We start from the raw sequence: 18,867 nt of genomic DNA on the forward strand, positions 1-18,867 counted from the left end.
GTGTTTGAAATCACTTCAAGTAAGCATGGATTAATGTTGAATTCAGAGGTTTATTGTTTCTGGAGAAGCAGAAAGTAGGACTCAGATTCTTCATGAACTAGTGTATGCTAAGATTTTGGTTTCTCTGGTTATCTAACTTACATTTTTCTGTAACTTTGAAGGTGAAGACAGAATGTGCTGTTCCACATTTACTTTCAGACTCTGGGCGTAAAAAGCATCTGTACACCTTAAACCACATTCTTCTCTCATTGTCTGCTCCTGCAGCAGCCAGGACTCTGAGCTTCAGCTTTTAGGGGAGGTAAAGAGGCGTCGCGCTGCGCTGGAGAGTCTGCGGGCCGAGTTAGAGCGAACAGAGGAGCAGAGCACCTCTGAGCAGCCTGAGAGTGAGGTCAATGAACTGAGGCAGCAGCTCCTCCGGGCTTACAATGAACTGAGAGCCGCCGAGGACAGAGAGTACAAGACGCAGCACAAACTGAAATGGTGAGCTGTGTATACACACACCCACAAACACCCACAAACACTCACACCCTCACGTTATTATTCCAATCAGTTCAGCTATGAGCTCATCCTCAATCTGATACTGATCAAGCATCGGCTCAAAGACATGAAAACGGCATTTAATCCGAGGAAATACAAACTCAAATTTGGTGTGTGTCCCCCCAACACACACTCACACACACACACACATCTCTCACTTTGACAGGAACCCAAGAGACAGTGGAGAGTGAGGACAGAACAGGGAAGTGAAACTGCAGTGAAGAGTGAAGATGTGTACAGTAGGAGTGTATATGTATGAACACACACACACACACACACACACACACACACACACACACACACACACACTGAAATACACAACTTAATGCCACACACACTGTCACACCTAAATAACCAGGGACCTAACACTGAGGTGAGCTAAGTGAGGCACACTTCCTCTAAAGTTTCCACTGACTGTACAGGAAGGTGAAGGTGAAATACTGTCAACACAAACAAATAGGACACACTCAAATAGGACACACACACACACACATTGGGAGAAGTTTATTGTCTTTGCCTTCATGTTGTTTAGGTCGTTTTTTTTAATAATTATGTAACTTGATGTAGAAATTGAACTATGTATAAATATTAGCTTTGACTGGATTTCTGTGTTAGCTCTCGGTGTAACGTGTTTACTCGTCTGAGATCTCTGGTTAGTTTTCTTTGACGTCAGCCCTCTCTGTTCCCCTCATCTCAAACCCTGTCAGTTCTCTCCCACGAGTCTCTTTTCTCATCACATCCAATTTTCCTCTTTTGAGCTGCAGGTTTCTCTTTTTCCTTCCTCAAACTCACTCTCCGGCCTTATCAGTGTGTCCAAAGGGTCAAACGCTCACACTGAACCGGCCGTTAGTCGAGTATTTCCCCTTCTCTGTACACAAACTCAACTTTTCAAGGGCCAAGAGGAGGTTACTGGAACATTGCTAAGCAACAAGAGAACATTTAGCTCATCCTTAAAAACAAAATGTGGTGACCTCTGAATGCAGGTTCACGTGCCTTAAGGCTATGGCCAGCTCAACGGTTTGGCATTTTTTCTAATAAAAACAAGTAACTCAGTGGTTGAAAAGACAAGTTATCGAAGAATTATTGCTTCAAAAGTGAGGCTATTAAAGAAGTGAGCTAAATGCACCTCTAAAAGATGACAGTAACCAAATTTTCAGTTAAAGTTGACTCAGTTATAAGCAAGTTTCTTTCCCTGTAGGCAGTTAAATTACCTAATTTAATAGCAACACGGCTATTGCTTTTGTAGATAATAAAGTAGATAGCCTGTAAAAAATGAAACAACCAATGAAAATATTATTAAGTTTAAAAGCACTAAAGAAAGGCACAGCTTATGTTAGGGAACCAACAGATGAAATGTCTTTAAAACTATAGAACAGAACAATAGATATAAACAAATGCAAAAACTGGTGTCACTATAAGTCTGTGGTAAAGTTTAGCAGTGCCCTGTTTACAAAAGTGAGAGTCCCAAAAAAAGGACCTTTGAAACACATTATTCCCCAATATTTCTCCCTAGTTTGCTACAATCTCCGCTTTCCTCTCTCAATAAACAGCTAATATACACAAGATGCATCGCCCTCTGCCCCATCATGGCTCCAGATTAGATATGTTTCTGTTCAAGTCAATGGGACAACTCACACTGGATCCACTCTGTTGCATTCTGGTTGCGTCTCTGGCCCAGCAAGATGCCCCTCTGGATCAGATACCAAAGGATGCTACTTTTGTTGGATACCAGAGCTGTGACACGTCAATCAACAAAAAGCAGATGGAGCTGGACAGGAAGTGATGTACAGAAACCACCTAAAAACAACCAGTGACTTTCAAAATAAAAACAAACCAGAGCATATTAAACTTGACTACAACAGCAAACCATCATAATGGGTGGAGACAAACCTTGAGTACTTAGCGACTGTTGCTGTAGCAGCTAATGAAATATGGTCTGTCACCAACATGGGGTGTTTTAATCTGTAAATCAACCTGATGTTTTCTTTATGTTCCTCCCTTAAGATAGAGTCTGCAGGATTTTCCTAAAAAATAGTCAACTTCTACAAGAACAATCCTGCTTAAATCTCTCCTATGGGCCTCTACACATGTGTGTCAGTGTCTGTGTCTGCCTCAACCCCTTCCTCTGTCTGTATGTTGGTGTTTTGGTTGTTTTGGGACATTTCTAGGTGGAAATTAAGAATGGTAACCTTAGCTAATCGCAGCGCCCCCCGTGCGCAAGTGACTTTGCCTGTTGACAATAGCCAGTGGAAGAAGCTAGCCAGCGCAGCTATGACTGTGGACATAGCATGGAGAAAGAAAAACACAACCAAAGTGAAACAAAAAGGCCAAACAGAGAAAGTTTTCCTAAACGAAATTGCCATGATTGCTTGTGCTAACATGCCAAGTCAGGTGCACAGCTCTTGCGTCTCTCCCCCATGGAAATGCAACCCCACAGGTGGTTGCTAGGCTAGTGAGTATGTTCACGTGGCCTTGGTCTGAGGCAGTGGGTGTGTTTGCTTCAGAGGGTTTTTTGCTGAAACGGCACTAAAAGCAACTAAGCAGCGCCAGAGGAAGTTAACACATCAACTAGAGTAGAAACAGACTGAGGATCAGAGGACACAGACTGGAATCTGGTGAAGTTTAGCTTTCAGAGATTTTTGTGTGGATTTCAATGGGCACTGAGAGTAGAGTGAAGTTCAGAGTGAAGGTTGTATCCCTGCTCTGGTGATTTGATGATTTTATCAAAACGAATGAATCATCAGTTTATATGAACTGAGCTGAATCACTTACTGAAAAGAGTCGTTCATTTCTCGACTACAGTGCGTGTGTGTGACTGAGTCTGGTGACTTACAGTCTTGCAGATTCACATTTAGTCAGTCAGTCAGTCAGTCAGTCATTTGTTCACTAAATGAACTGAACTGGAGCTCTGCCTCTGAGTCTCTCCTCCTCTCAGTCAGACAGTCAGTGAGTGATTTCTGAACTGAACTTTGTGAACAGAACCGTCGGGGACATCAGTGTGATTATTTTAGCAGCTTTCAACTTTCAAACTGAAACTTAATCCCACTTAATTCTCAGCTCACTGGTTTATTATTCACTGCTGGCTGTTCTCAGTACAATCCAAAACAGAACTGAACATTTCTTTGTTTTCAGCTTTTTAAATTCTGACTTGCAGGCAGAGCTGCAGAGAGATACTGAATGTTTCAGTGAACAGATCTTTTAAACCATTCCCTCTACTGAACTGATTCTACTGATTCAGTACACTGAGAAGAATTGCTTTTCCCATCACTCTTTGGTGCATGCTGTGCCACAAGAGCCACATTTGTCCAAAGACCTACCAATAGAGATGTTCTACCCTGTTTTTAGCATCATATATGGATTTAAAGTGATACTCCGGGATGGAACAAGTTGTGTCCTATCACAAGGTTTAGGTCAGAAATTACCCCTACAGCAGTGTTTTTGTGCAGCAGAAGCCCAGAGCGCACGCACCAAACACCCCCTCCCTGCTCATCTGCCAGACTCCCACTGAAAAAATCTGATATTGGTCTGCATTCACGCTTTATTTAGAGAATTTTCAGCCAGTTACTTTCAAACAAAAACACAGCTAAATAAGGCTCTAGTTCTCATCGTGTCGTAAAACGGCGCTACCTCCACTGCAGAGCCACAGCTGGCTACGAGGCGCTCGCCGCTTAGTGTATCAGTCCGTACGTGCGGCGTGCCAGATATAAACAAACGCAGGTAGTCTGCCAGGACGAAGAGACACGATGAGAACTAGAGCATTATAGAAAGTAACGCACTGAAAATTCTCTAAATAAGGCGTGAATGCAGACTGATATTAGATTTTTTTCAGTGGGAGTCCGTTTATTTGTGTTTTTGGTCAAGTAGAATATGGCCCCGTCCGAGTGCAGAGGAAACCGGCAGAGGAGCAGGGAGGGGGTGTTTGGTGCGAGCGCTCTGGGCTTCTGCTGCACAAAAACACTGCTGTAGGGGTCATTTCTGCCCTAAACCTTGTGATAGGACCCAACTTGTACCATCCCAGAGTATCACTTTAAAGCTGAACTCCTCAGAGAAATGTGACCTCAGAAATGAATCCACTGGATGAGGACTCATGACAGAAAAAGATTGTAGAGGTGTATCTTCATTTTAAACTTGAGTCCATCTCTCATTCGTCCATTTGAGGAGGCAGAGTTAATGACTTTTCCTGCTGCCAGTTGGTAAATGTTTTGGCTTCACATTTGGGCAGCTGTCACATTGCCTATCTTTAGTCTCCTATAGTGAAGCCACATAAAGTCACCTCTGTGCTGCACAGATAGGATCTGTAGGATACAGTGATTTTTATTGCAGAGCGCACACACACAGGCGGAGAGTGTAGGCACAGCAGTAATTGAAATATTAAATGAAAACCACTTACAGAGCGTTCTCAGAGGATGCAGTTATAGACAAATTACACACTGAGTTTGCACATTACTTCTGACAGCTTTTAGGTAGTGAAAGCTCCTGTCCTCTCATCATCTCAGCCTCTTGTTATCTCTGAGCTCAGTCTATCCTTCTGTCCTGTCTGCTATCTCCTTATCTCTCTGACTTTTCTCTATCTCTTTTCTTGTCTTTTATCCAAATAGCTCGCGGCCTGCATGTGACGGACAGATGCTCGCCATGCAAATATGCCTTTTTAAAAACCTCAGCATCCTTTATCTCAAGCCAAACATTTTCACAGGAATGCAGCGCTTTTTTTTGTCAGTCACGCGTTTTAACACCCACGCAGTTCTCTCTGTATATCTCTGTTAATATCCAATATATCAACCTGTCAGGAAGATTAATATCATTTACGCTGTGAAATGTTTAGCTCTACGCATCGTGCGAGTGTTAGTTTTTTCAAAATGACGGAGATGCCTGGAAATTATTTCAAACAGACTTTAATCGACTGCTCCGGAGTAAGATGAAAGGGGCAGAGAAAGTTTTTTCACACGCTCAAAAACATGGACTTTGTGGAGTGTTTAACAGGGAGCTGCACTTATATGCATTTTTAAAAACGGCCTGCTCTCCTCATTGCATTCCCTCCTCTGCTGACCAAGGAACTGAAACATGTTGTTTACTTCCCTGGATAACACATTCATTTGATTTTCTCTTTTAAAATGTTCTTCCCTGCTCACCTTACCTCACCCCCTCTGCAGTCTCTGGGAAGAGAAGCAATATCTGGAGAGGGAGAATGAGATTCAGCCCAAACCTGAGGTAAGTTCATCATTGCACCATCCAGGTGTAGTTTTCAGAGTCTGAGGATTACTACTGAGACAGAGGTCTTCAGAGGGGATGAATATGACTTTTACTATAAGCCTCCATTCAGGCTTAATCCCTCCATATGAAGACTTTCCATTAGCTCCCTTTGCGGCCATTTGAAGAAATGTAAAAGACTTTATTTTACAGTCTCTCATTCAGGCTTACAGATGAGCTGAAAAAGTTTCCATCCTTATTCTTTCTTTTTTAATACACTCCTGAACCAAATCTTAAGACCCAGGTGGGGGAATTACAAGAACTTGCATTTCACAGTGGCGGATCATAAGCAGGTTGTAAGTCGAGCTTTAAGATGCAAAATGAAGAAACAGGAGCAAGAGACAAAAAAAAACAGACTGAAGGTCTTTTATGGAAAACTATATTTAAACTATTTGTTCATCAGCTGATCACAAAAAGACCACAGCCTGTGTCTCTTGAAACGAGCCATCCCTGCTGAGTTTGGATGCTGTAAGACAGTCTTTTCAAATGTCTTCAAAGATCCTGAGGGTTGCTGGACAAAAAAGTCAAGTGGTCAACCCAATAAAAATTTTACCCACACTCAGCCGCAGGATCTGGTGGGTGTGTTTGTGAAGATACAGACTGATCCTTGACCCATATCACCGCAATTACTTCTGGTGACTGCAGCCCAAAAACCATCGGACGACATCTGAGGGAGAAAAGCTTTTAGGACAGGAATTGTCCTCAAAGCACCTCCTCCCTCAACACAAGCCTTCCTGCTTGGACATTAAAGGTAGAGTCCGCAGGATTTTCCTAAAAATTAGTCAACTTCTACAGGAACAATCCTGCTTACATCTCGCCTATGGGCCTCTGTACATGTGTGTCAGTGTCAGTGTCTGCCTCAACCCCCTCCTTTGCCTGTAGGTAGATGTTTTTGTTGTTTTGGAACGTTTCTGGACAGAAAGTAAGAGTGGTTACCTTAGCTAAGTACAGCGTGCCCAGTGTGCAAGTGACTTTGCGAGTTGACACTAGCCAGTGGAAGAAGCTAGTCAGAGCAGCTATGATAGTGGACATAGCATGGAGAAAGAAAACCGCAACCAAGTTGCCATGATTAGCTTGTGCTAACATGCCAAGTTAGGTGCATGGCTCTTGAGTGTTTCCCAAGTAGAAACAGAATGCTACAGGTAGTTTCTGGGCTAGTGAGTGTGTCACGGAGCTTTGGTTGGAGGCAGTGGGTGTGTGCTGCCGCTGGCACTGAGCCAAGGAGGAGGGGCCCAGTTTGAATGTTGTGTTTACTAACAAGTAACAAAGCTTCCTGCAGACCCTACTTATAATAGGGAGCACCAAACAATGGACATCGAAAGGTGAAGAAAGTTTGATTCTCTGTGGAGAAAAATATAACCTTGACAGTCCTGATGGCTTCATATGTTACTGGCATAATGAAGAGATTCCAATGGAGAGGCTCTCTAGCTAGCACAGATCTGGGTGCTTTTTCCTTCAATGGAACAATGAAGTTTCAGGTTGGTCAAGCGGCGGCTGGCTATGTGTAGATGATGCAGCGGGCCTCCTTCATTACTGAGGGCCTTGGTCTGTGTGGTAATGGCTGGGTTGACCGACAGGACAACGCTGCAGTTCACGATGGCCACCCGACAGAGGAATAACTTAATTCCTTGTTACCCCATTTTAACCCCTTGATACCTGTTGTTGGGAATTTGCAACATACCCTGTCAGGTCTTGATGCTGCTAAGATGACCTTTGTGTCCCTGTAATGCCTGCTGATTCAGATTCTACACATACCAAGGATCGTATCAAATGCACTGTCACAATATATTGGTCAGAGGATGAACTTATTATTTCTATATAGGGATAGGTACCAAATTAGGTACTCTTATAGGTACCAACTTGTGACTGTGAGGGAGTGGAAGAGTAGGCAATTTGGTGGACATAAACACACGTTACAAGTTTATATGTTGAGAAATTAATATGTTAAATTAAAAAACTTTGAGATTTTATTTTTTTAACAAATTCATATTATTACCACATAAACTCACACAAAAGTACAGAAAATTGGTACCGTTGAGTACCAAACCCTTTATCAATTTATATCATATAACTATTGCATGTGCTATATTTGGACTCAGTTTAGCCTCTTTAAGAATGCAAAAATATCAAAAAAGAAATTTTTATAAATTGTAAATTAATTCAGGCAGTAATGGGTTAAACCCAGTTGAAGACATTTGGGGATGGATGGTGAGGGTGCTTACAAAAATAAACATCAGTTCCAGCTGTCTTCACCACTTGGAGTAATGTTAGCACTAGCATCCTGGAAACACTCGCACCTAGCATGTGGATCAATAATCTTTTAAAGTAAACGCCTGAAAAAGTGGAGCTACTCACTTCTTAGAGATAGTTTTCATACATGACCCACTCTCTATATTTTATCTCTTGCTCTTGTTTCCCCTTCTTGCACTTAAAAGCTCAGCTTACAACCTGCTTATGATCCCACGGTGTCAAATGAGAATTCTTGTAATTTTACTCCTACATTAAGATTTCATGAACATGAATCAGGTGAGGTGACAACAGAATTAAGTATTAACAAACATAAAAATGATCTCACACACACCAGCAGCCACATTGAGTCGTTAGCTTTCCTCTTTGTGCGTAATCTCATGAATCTTGCTGAATGTGTAAAATGCAAAGTGCTCAGCACAGTTTTATTGTGCAACATAAAAAAAGGAGGAAACTGATCATAGAAGAAGAATATAAACATGAGACCCTAAGGTTCATCTCAACTGGAGTGTATTCACAATCCTCCAATCATTAATCTTGAACCAAACCCTTCTGCCTGAGCTGCTGCTGGCAAACGTAGCTTACATTTTGAGCCGTGAGGAGCTTGTTGAATAAATTCATCTGCTGTAATTAACTTTTGGATTCTGGGCGCTTTTGGGGTTCAATTATGCAGCCAGCGTTTAATTACTGATTACAATAACAAACATTCCAAATGTAATACAGCGCCACGTTTCTTCCGCCTGCGTGTACAATTTTCATAACACACAAAAACTTCAGCTCCCACGAGTCAAGGTGACGAGTAATTTTAAGATAGATTCAAATAAGTCAAACAAAATACTTCGACCAATTTATCCCAGAAATGCCTGCATGTCCTGGAGTTTTATTAAAATGAAAACATTAGAATAATTTCATCAGGAAAAAATCCAGTATTCATGCTTTTATATAAATAAAAAGCATTTACACCAACAGTTCAGGCAAGTGTTAGAGTGAGTGTGTAAAAACCTTTTATGAGTTCTTTTCCCATTTGGTTTAAAGCATCAAGCGCGGCTCTACTTCTAATGAAAAACTCAAAGGCACTCAGGGAGTTAGCATTCTTCTCTTTCTGTCTGCTGCACACACACACTCACAGTGACACACACACACACTCCTGACACATGATTAATAAGCTTTGTTTGTCATCACATACATTCCTCATTGTGTTGCTTTATGAGCAGTAAATGGAGGCTGGCCGGGGGATGTGTGTGTGTGACGTTTATCAAGTTGAATCAATAACAGCTGTTCAAGTTGTTTACGTTCATATCAGAGCTACAGTTACAGCGTCAGACTGTTTTTCTACGGTAGGGGCTATAAAATAAGTGGATTTGGCCTCAAAGTTGGAAAGTTAAACTATCACTGACATGCTTCAAAGTCACATTTTTTAGCTTTTTTTGTCCAGCAGGGGGAGACTTCACTGGTTGAAAAGTAGACTGTAACAAATTACAAGGACATTTAAACGGTAAAATCCTGTTACATTTACATACAGCACTCCAGAATACTTCATTTGTGTCTCAGGTTGAAAGACAGAGCTGTACATGTTTACGTTCAGTGGCTGGAAATATGCCCATCACATTAGTTTTGTCAAGATGATGACAACATCTGTGTCAGATGTAAACGGTTTCAGTATGAGGTCTCTAACAGCTTAGATCAACTTAGATCAAATCAAGACTGGATTTCAAAAATTGTGTTTCTCAAGCTCAGTTGATCCAGAAGTATATCTCATGAAGCCTGTAACTCTGATTCGTTTATTGACCGCAGAAAAAATGCACCAACTGGCAGTTTCACTGGCGGCATTCACACAGAGGCCATGTGCAAACTCATTATCAAGAGGTGAAAGGACACTGTTACCAAATTTGTGGGGTGTCAAGAAAAGTAATATAATCAGAAGTGTAATAGATTAACATTGTAAGGGAGTAACAAGTAAAGTAATAACATTACTGTTAAAAAGAGTGATGAGTTATGAGTATATATCTTTTTGTTCAGTAATGGGCCCAACACTGCTTAGGAAACACAACACACTCTAAAAGCAAAGTTATTTCATCAGATTTGGGTTATTTTTGTGCAACTGAAGCACTGAGTCACGATTCATCAATCCAACATCATATGACTCAGCACTCAGGGGTATGATTCTTGCTTTGAGTGGGAGAAGTCCCAAGTTGGAATCCCGTACAAGCCCCCACTTGTCACAGCTGGCTCTAATGCAGCGACAAGACAAGGAAGACAACAACAATCGTGTTAGATCAAACCCAGAGGTGAGAGTCGCCCCAAACCGCAGCAGCGTGTATTTTTATCCCCTCACATCCGGTCCCACACAAATCCTGCTCCCCATTCCTTTCACAGCCGTTTAGAAAAAAAGAGTAAGGCCCTGCCTACCATATTAAGTCAGAGTCGTCACAGGTTAATTGTTATTAGAACGTCATCATGTCATTACGTTGACAGATATGCTTTACCAACCAGACACTGCGCCACCGAGCGCCATTGAGCACTCTCGTATATTGGCACCCTTTCATTTCAATATTCATTATCAAATACAATATTCTCTGTAACCAAGCTTAAAAAACTGCTCCTTTACATTTTAAGACATCATTTTAAGCAAAAGTAATTTTTGTTGTGATGGTGTTTTGTAACCGTGAGTGAGGAGGAAACGCAGTGGATATGAGACCCTGCTGTACTTTCTGAGAAAGCACAGGAAGCATCCTCTCTCTGTGTTGCTCATGGCACGGATTGATTGTGTGTGTTCCACCTGTCCTCAGTGTGGTATGGACCGGCTTTTGAAGCCCAACAGTTTCAAAAACTGTGTTCAAGATAAAACTAAATTGGACCAACTTCTTTTTTTGCATGTATTGTTAATTTAACCTAGATTTTGAATAGATAATTGAAAAAACACATGTAGCAGAAAAAAAACGGAAAGCATTTAGTTTGACCCAAAAATGTGGGTAGAATATTTAACTCATCTGTTGGGTTACAATGGACCAACCCTTCCTGCTGGGCTATAAAACAGCCCAAATTGGATTATCTTCAACCCAACTGATTTTAGTCTAGTTTTCTAAATAAATGTCTTAAGCCATTTTTTGTTTGTTTTTGGATTGGACTATAATTGTTTTCCCACAGCATGGGGTCGCTGCTTGAGGTTTGCAGGCTGAATAGTTACAAAACTGTTGTAAACAAGATTTATCTCCAAGTCCCCCCTCCAAACACGGACACTTCTGGCTTTTAAACAGTCTTTGGAGCATTGTCCAACAGGCCAAAGTTGAAGTGTCTGATCACTTTTCCTATTCACCAAAAGATAATCTGACTCTGACACCCTCTTTGACAGCCTGTACAACTGTAGGACCCATCTCACAAAGACAAACCTGAGATTTTAAGATGAAGAGTGTGTTCATGGCTCTTAAGAAGAGATCCTGTGTAAACACACTCTGAGATTTCAGGCGCTGGGAAGTGTTACTAAAGATTTACTTGTTAAAAAAGGACTTGATCGTTATAATACCTGACCTTTCCTGCTCTGTCGGTGGGTCGACCAGGAGCTGGAGAGCAGAACAAAGACGCTGCAGGACAAATATGAAGATCTGAAGACAGAAGTTGCCCAGAGACAACTGGAGATCAGGTATTTTATCTGGCTGCTGCTCAGTCAGCCAGCTGCAGATTTCTCACACTGCCACACAAACTGAAAAGAGTGTTCTAACAAAACCTGACTGTATCAACATTTACACCTTCTTTTTAACTCCGCTATAAAATCAAGCACATTTAAGCAGAATTATTCAGACAATAAAGATCTGTTTTGTGTCCCCCTGCACAGAAGTCTGATGGAAGACGTGGAAACTCACGAAACACAGATACTGAAGGAACAGAAAGAGCTGGAAGACAAGCTGGAGATCACAGAGCTCAAAGAGGTGTGTGTTTGTGAGTGTGTGTAAGTGGGCATAGCTCACAGGCAAACATCAATAGACAAAAAAACAAATCGGCTTTCTTATGTTTCTTTTGTGCAGGCTGAGAAAGTGCGACTCATTAGCGTACCTGAGCAGATTCTCAAAGAGGTCCAAAGGAAACATTCGAAAAAGGAGTAAGTAACAGATTATTGTTTTTATTTTAAAAGAGCAGGAAGTTAATGTTTGTTACATGGAGAATAAAAATGAGCTGGTTAAGGCAAAATGAGACAACACTGAGATGGAAATACTGCAGTATTGTCTTTGGGAGATAACTCTCTGATTCCTATAATCCTCAGTTTGCTCAAATCCCTCTGTAATCCATCTCCTTCTCTTTATCTTGAGCTCCTGTACATGAAAGAACTGGATTAAACCGGATGAGATCTGAGCTCTCATACTGTAGTTGTCATAATGGATGGAGCATTTGCAGCTAATTGTTTTTCGCTCAGTGTAAACTTCTGATCCGGGGTAATGTGGGACAGGAGAACAAACACAATCTGAAGCAAAGTCGTTTGTTTTCCTGCAGCAGAAGCCAGGTTTGCTCTGGCTGTTTGTTTTTTTCTTCACAATCCTTTTCATATTCAGCACATTTTTGCATCTCTGTGCAGATGCATATTTTAGTCCTAATGAGAGGCTCAGTATTTAAGGTATATTTTATTGCAATGACCAAGTTTTTAATAATTTAAAGCTGCATGCAACGCACACAGCATTATTTTTTAATTCATGTGCAGCTGAAGTCAGACTCGCAGTCCTAACCAGAGAATGGTTCCACTTCAAGCTCCTCTGCAGTCTCTTTTATGTTTATTTCAAATTAATATTAGCCTTGCAACTGGTGCAGAGGAAGTGTCTCCATGAGCCGCGTGAGCTACGACTTGTAATTTCAAATTCACAAAGCTGAGGGGCACTGGGGGGAGTGTGTAAAATATGGATACACATGCTGTTATTTCACAAGCTGAGCCCTCTTCCACCACAAGTGAAGAGTTAGAGCAGATACTCAGCTCTTGGTCTCTCTTTGTTTGACTTCAAGTTTTCTATCATCCTCCCCCCAAACACATTAGCGCTGCACTGAAGAAGATAGAAGCGCTAAATAAAGAGATTGCAGACATGGAGCAGCACGTGAAGCAGGTGGAGCAGAGGAACAACTCGCTGAGGAAGGAGAAAAAGGAGCTGAAGGAGGAGCTGGAGGGTCTGCAGGCCAGAGTAGAGGCCAGTCAGAGGGAGGGCAGACAGCTGCTGAAGGAGCAAGAGATGAAAAGGGAGGAGGAGGCTGAGTTAACGGGAAACAGGTACAAGATCCATGAGATTCAAGTACAGTAGAAAAAAGAGAATTTTATCAGTGAGTGAGTCATGTGTCTGCGTGTTTTCTTTCTTTCTTTCTTTCTTTAGAGGAATCCTGGAGTTGAAGTTGCAGAACGTGATGTGTGACAGAAAACACCTGTATGAGAACCAGTCTGTGCTGCTCAGGGAGAAAAACAGGTACTGACTGATGGGAAACTAAAGCAAACCACATGAAATGACTCACAGCTCTCAGCTCTTTGCATTCTGCATATAGACTAAGATTGTGACTCTAATGTGAGTTTCTCAGACATTAAAGAGGTTCAGTTCTGTCAGCTTTTGCTAAATCCTTTGCATAAACCATAGACCGTAGATCACACAAACTCAGTCTCATAGATGTCCTCTGTTTGGTTTCTGATGAGTTCTGAAACCCAACGGTGACAGACGAATACTAACCCCGTACTCAAGTAATCAAAACAGATACCTCCAGTGTATGGCCAATAGATGAGAGAGGTCATGTGTCTTATCCACCTAGAAGAGATTAGATAAACCATCAGAAGCTGCACCAGAAAAGTTTTTGAAACTTGGCAGCTGTTTCTATCCCATGCCAAAAATATGGCAGCTACCAACACGACTTGCTTAAGTATATGTGTGTGCATATGTATTATATATTCTTTTACTACTGTTTGTTTCTATTTATCTATTGACTGTCTGGCTGAATGTTTGTTAATGTCCCTGTGTTTGGGGAAAGAGGAATTGGACAGGGGTTTTGTCCCCAACTGTCCTAAAAAAATAAAATAAGAATTATATCACTAAGAAGCACTAAATATTTGGAATAAACTAAATAGGAGAATGTGTGTTGGTAATCAATCATATACTGATGTAAAGCCTGTTTATTTGCCTTTTCAGTGGTGACTCATTAGGAAAGAACATGTGTTTGTGGGATGAGCAGCAGAGTTGAGTGTGTGGGATGCACCAATGAAAAAATTGCCAAATCTTCCGCAAAAGCAAAAATAATCTTCAAACAAGATATACTGGCACTCATCAAGCCTCATTTCTCCAGTGAGGGAGCGCTACACTCCAAAGGATGCCACAACTTAGTTTGAGTAGAACACCAGCTTTGGTCCATATAGATTTTCATTCATCCAGGTCATGGTTATTTTGAAGACTAGAAAACAGGCAACTGGATTTTGTCGAGTTTGAGAAGACGTTTCAGCTCTTATCCAAGAAGCTTCAACAGTTCCAAAATTGCTGGTGAGAAATATCAGCCTCCTTCAGCAGCAATTCTGGAACCGATGAAGCTCAGAAAATTATGCTAACACTCCTCCAGCTATCAGCCCAATTCCCAATCATGGCCCATGACGGGGCTTGAACCAAAGTCAAGTTTCTATGAACTGAGCTACTGCCCCACTAAATGTGCCTTCATTCCAAACATGTTCAAAGAAATAAACAGCGGCACAAGATTTGTTTCCAAGAATCTTGTTGTTAGAACAAAGTAATAATCTAACAAACACAAATTTCCTTTTTGTTGTGCGATGATTCACACAATTTACTGATCAGCCCTGACAGTCTGAAAGCCATCAGTGTTGACAGTGTAGTGGAGAACATCCTAATCCAGCCGCTTCTCCATAAGGCACACCATCCTGCATTCTCCAAACTCCATCTGACTCCCGGCTCTTCCTGTACCTCATCCATCTCACTTAGCAGAGATCTCAGGTTGTCCATAATAAGAAAGAGGAGACACGTGTTGTATCTCTTCTCAGAAAGCCTCCGTCGTCTTGCACCAGCTGTATTCCTTTGTGGTTTTTAAGCCTTCTCTGCACCCTCTGTGGGGTTCAAACCTCCAGCGGTTTGGCTGATAGCGCTGCAAGCTGAAAACAGTCATCAATTCTCTCTGGCTGAATGTCTAGAGAGGGGACAGCTCAAAGGAAACAAAAGTAAAACTAGAAAAGCACTCAGAGAGCGCAGACCTCTGCAAAACATATTGTGACCAACACTTAAGTCCTACTTTAATGTTATACTTCCTTTCAGCAGACTGTCTGCTACAAGTTGGTGTTGGTTGCAGGTTTGTATGATACTTCAATTTCATATTCTGGATCTTAGTATCCAGAATATTGCCATGATCTGGATCATACTTTTACATCTATCAGAAATTATGGTGACCTTGTCTTGTATTGTTTTGCAAAGTAATCCGACCATTTATGGTGGAGTTATATACACAAATGGTGAAAACGGTCCTATCTCACAAAAAAGTCCTGGATCCAGGTGGTGATCCATATCACCTTCAAAATTTAATCACTTCTTCCTTATCCCATTTTGAACATTTCCTGAACATTTCATTATGATCTATTTGTTACTTTTGAGTTATGTTGTTCACAAACTAACAAACAAACAAACTGTCTCGAAAACATAACATCCTTGGTGAAGGTAATAACAAAAAAAGGAAAGAACATGCACATCAGTTTTAGCTTCTTTTTTAACACCAGATCTGATGTTTGACAGTTACAGCTGCAGCTTTTTCGCGCTGCTAACCTCAAGTTTTTTGTTTATATTTAACTACCCTGATGCAAAATTATCTCATCTTCTAAAGGAAGAGGACTCATATCATTGTTTACATATCGGTGCCTGTGTTTTTTTTTCTCAGGCAGATGCAAGCCCTTACAAGAGTGGAGCAGGCGTTGACCACGGCCACAGAGAAGCTCACACACACACGCTCCATCTACAGTGAGCTGCGGGCACAGGTAACCTGTTGATACAGTTTTCTGTTTGGTGTTGGCAGCTTCTTTGGAAACAGGTCCAGGCTTTGGCAGAGGAGTGGGAACATTTCAGGAAGGGTGAAAATGTCATGATGGCAATAACCACCACACTCAGTCTTTACTGTAAATGACACCAGAAGCTTTATTTTTTCATTATTCCTGAGCTTCCTGTAATTTTACAGATGTCCAGTGTTTTCACAGAGAAAATGAGTGAGAAGAGAAGGAGAGGGACGGTCATGGGAAACGTGTCAGCACATCTCGCTAATAAAACGAAATGAAAGGAAATCATTACGACACGCCTGGGATTTCAACACTGAGCAAACAGTGAAAACAAAGCAGTAGTGTCGTGCTTTATGTCCCTCTGCTTATCCGCCAATCAATAACAACTCTCACATGAACAGTTTGAATGAATACGATTGTAAAGAGTCAGTCGTAGAGTCTGTGGGATAACCACAGAAATGAATCTGAGTCAGTCGTGTGATTGATGGCTTTGATATAGACTCCTAAACTGTACACAGCATGACTCCTTGTGTGATTTAACTCCTGATTGAGCTTCATGAAAGCAGAATAACGGTTCCACTGCTCTGTTTTGAAACCCTAAACCTACTGATCTGGTCTCATTGGACTTTGAATGTGGAGCGATGGAGCTGAAACCCCGCAGAGAGGGCCCATCCTGACGCCTGGAGACATTTATTAATTATGAGTTTTAGTGTTTTTAGTGTCACTGGATGCAACAGCTATCCGAGACCTTTGGGAAAGCTGTGATGTACAGCGCTAATTATTCTGCCATCAATGTTTCATACAGGACTTAATATGAAGAAGGGACTGGATTTAGTTTGACCCCTTTCTACTCAGTCTCACAGATCTTTGCTCCTCAATATGCAAAAATACAACCAGAGGAGCTCGTTATAACATATTTTTACAGCCTTATATTGAGATCTGAAGCCAACTGATGTTTGATTAGACTTCATTCTGACTTGATTTTCCAGTTCGATGCCGTTCCCAAAAGAGAGGCCGGCGCTCAGCAGAGGACGGAGCTGCAGAAAGTAGTGGATGCTCTCAGAGTCAGCTTTGAAAACCAGGTGGGAACAATGTGTGTGTGGGTGGAAACACTGTCAACAGATCTTAAGACAAACAATGAACGCTCCACAACAGATAGATTTCTTTGTGGCTGCAGCGACAGAGTCGTCATCCACCTGCTGTCGAGCTTAGCTGTAAAATATGTCTCAGAGCAGTTTGACTCATTCTCTCTTCTGCCAACTTTTTCTAAATGATGCCTTTAGGTTAAGGTCTGCACTTTGGCACAGAAGAGTTTCATTTTTCCCTCCACTATTCATCTCTCTCGCATTAAGGAGCGCTTAAGGCCCATTTTTGCATAACGTTAAATACAAATCCAGGTACGGACAGAGCCTTTTGTCCGTGCTCTGTGTTCATTTGTCCGTATTTCTGCACATTTCCATAGAGCTTATAGATACAGGACAAACTGAGCAGTACCACTGGAAACCATGGGGGCAGTGTTGCTGTCAAGGCTCATTTCTCCTCCCTTTATGTACGAAAATGTTGACGTCTTTTCAAACAATGTTACTGTCACTGCTCTTATACTTCCTTGCATTCTTCATGTCGGTGTTGCTTTTAACCGGTACATCCACCAGGGGGAGCAGCCAGAATCAAAAGTTCATGACAACAACAAACTCAAAAACCAACATTGTGATTGTGGAGGATTTGAGCTGATGTACCTCTAACATAAAATACAATAAATGCAGCAACGTTGTAGGAGGCAGTGGTTGGTGAGGCTGTTAATTTCATCACTGTTGTTTCTTCTTCGTGTCTCACTAGAGATGTGTATCAGGTAGTAACAGCAACACCGCCCCCATGGTTTCCCGTGGTGTACCTCCTGTATGCATAAATATTTTGGAATCGTCCAGAAATAACATACACTAGAGGTCTTCAACTGGGGGTCTGCAGTCCGTAGGGAGTCCTTGGAGGTACTGCAGGGGGTCTGTGACATTTTTTGTTGATAAGGCTATTTTTTTATATTTTCAAATAAATATTTCAACCTTTATTCATTTTATTGTCTTTGAACACACATCAGTGGATACACAGAGGCCACAGATGTTATCTTTCAGTCAGAAATGAACATATTTTTCACTGCAAAACCCTGACTGCACATCATTTTGCTCCATAAGACAGAGGTCTGTCAGTCACGAGGCCACATGTCTCTCACTTCCCTTGGATAGCTTGATACTGAATTCCCTGCAACAAGTAGGGATGTGTACTGAATTAGGTACTTCTTTGGGCACCGACAAAATTCTGTCAAAAGTACCGGGTACCAATTCACGTTAAACCAAAAGGTACTATGTTCTCATCTCATTTTCCACCGCTTATCTGGGTCACGGGGGCAGCAGTGCCATCAGCGAAGACCACTGACCCCTGTCCTCAGCCACTTCCACTAGCTCCTCTGGAGGGATACCAAGGTGTTCCAAGGCCAGTCAAGAGATATAATCTCTCTACCGTGTCCTGGGTCTACCCCAGGTTCTCCTCCCAGTCAGACATGCCCAAATAGGGAGGCATCCTCACCAGATGCTTGAACCACCTCTGGCTCCTCTTGATGTGGAGGAGCAGCAGCTCTACTCCGAGCCTCTTCGGGAGATCCGAGCTCCAAACCTTATCTCTAAGGCTGAGCCCAGACACCCTGTGGAGGAAACTCAATTCAGCCGCTTGTATCCACAATCTTGTTAATTCGGTCACGACCCACAGCTTGTGGCCATAGGTGAGGGTTGGAGCGTAGATTGACCGGTAAATTGAGAGCCTTGCTTCCTGGCTCAGCTCTCTCTTCACGACAACGG

At 41.9% G+C, this 18,867-nt stretch overlaps 1 protein-coding gene across 3 annotated transcripts in view; it reads left to right on the forward strand.

Moving 5' to 3' along the window:
• ccdc146 (coiled-coil domain containing 146) overlaps nucleotides 1-18,867 on the forward strand; it is a 92,679-nt gene that overhangs the window by 30,785 nt on the left and 43,027 nt on the right. For 2 of the 3 annotated variants that reach the window (XM_074698049.1, XM_074698051.1), the window contains exons 4-12: nucleotides 265-480; nucleotides 5,688-5,745; nucleotides 11,589-11,671; nucleotides 11,864-11,957; nucleotides 12,054-12,127; nucleotides 13,049-13,276; nucleotides 13,377-13,466; nucleotides 15,910-16,006; nucleotides 17,011-17,103. In XM_074698049.1, the coding sequence (XP_074554150.1) occupies nucleotides 265-480; nucleotides 5,688-5,745; nucleotides 11,589-11,671; nucleotides 11,864-11,957; nucleotides 12,054-12,127; nucleotides 13,049-13,276; nucleotides 13,377-13,466; nucleotides 15,910-16,006; nucleotides 17,011-17,103 (1,033 nt within the window). The remainder of the gene's footprint in view (nucleotides 1-264; nucleotides 481-5,687; nucleotides 5,746-11,588; nucleotides 11,672-11,863; nucleotides 11,958-12,053; nucleotides 12,128-13,048; nucleotides 13,277-13,376; nucleotides 13,467-15,909; nucleotides 16,007-17,010; nucleotides 17,104-18,867) is intronic. The other variant, XM_074698050.1, reaches the window with a different exon arrangement.

This window comes from Halichoeres trimaculatus, unplaced genomic scaffold, assembly GCF_033239565.1.
Source record: "Halichoeres trimaculatus isolate MK-OKI-2021-1 unplaced genomic scaffold, fHalTri1.1 fHalTri1_scaffold_21, whole genome shotgun sequence".
In the NCBI taxonomy this organism is placed as follows: domain Eukaryota; kingdom Metazoa; phylum Chordata; class Actinopteri; order Labriformes; family Labridae; genus Halichoeres; species Halichoeres trimaculatus.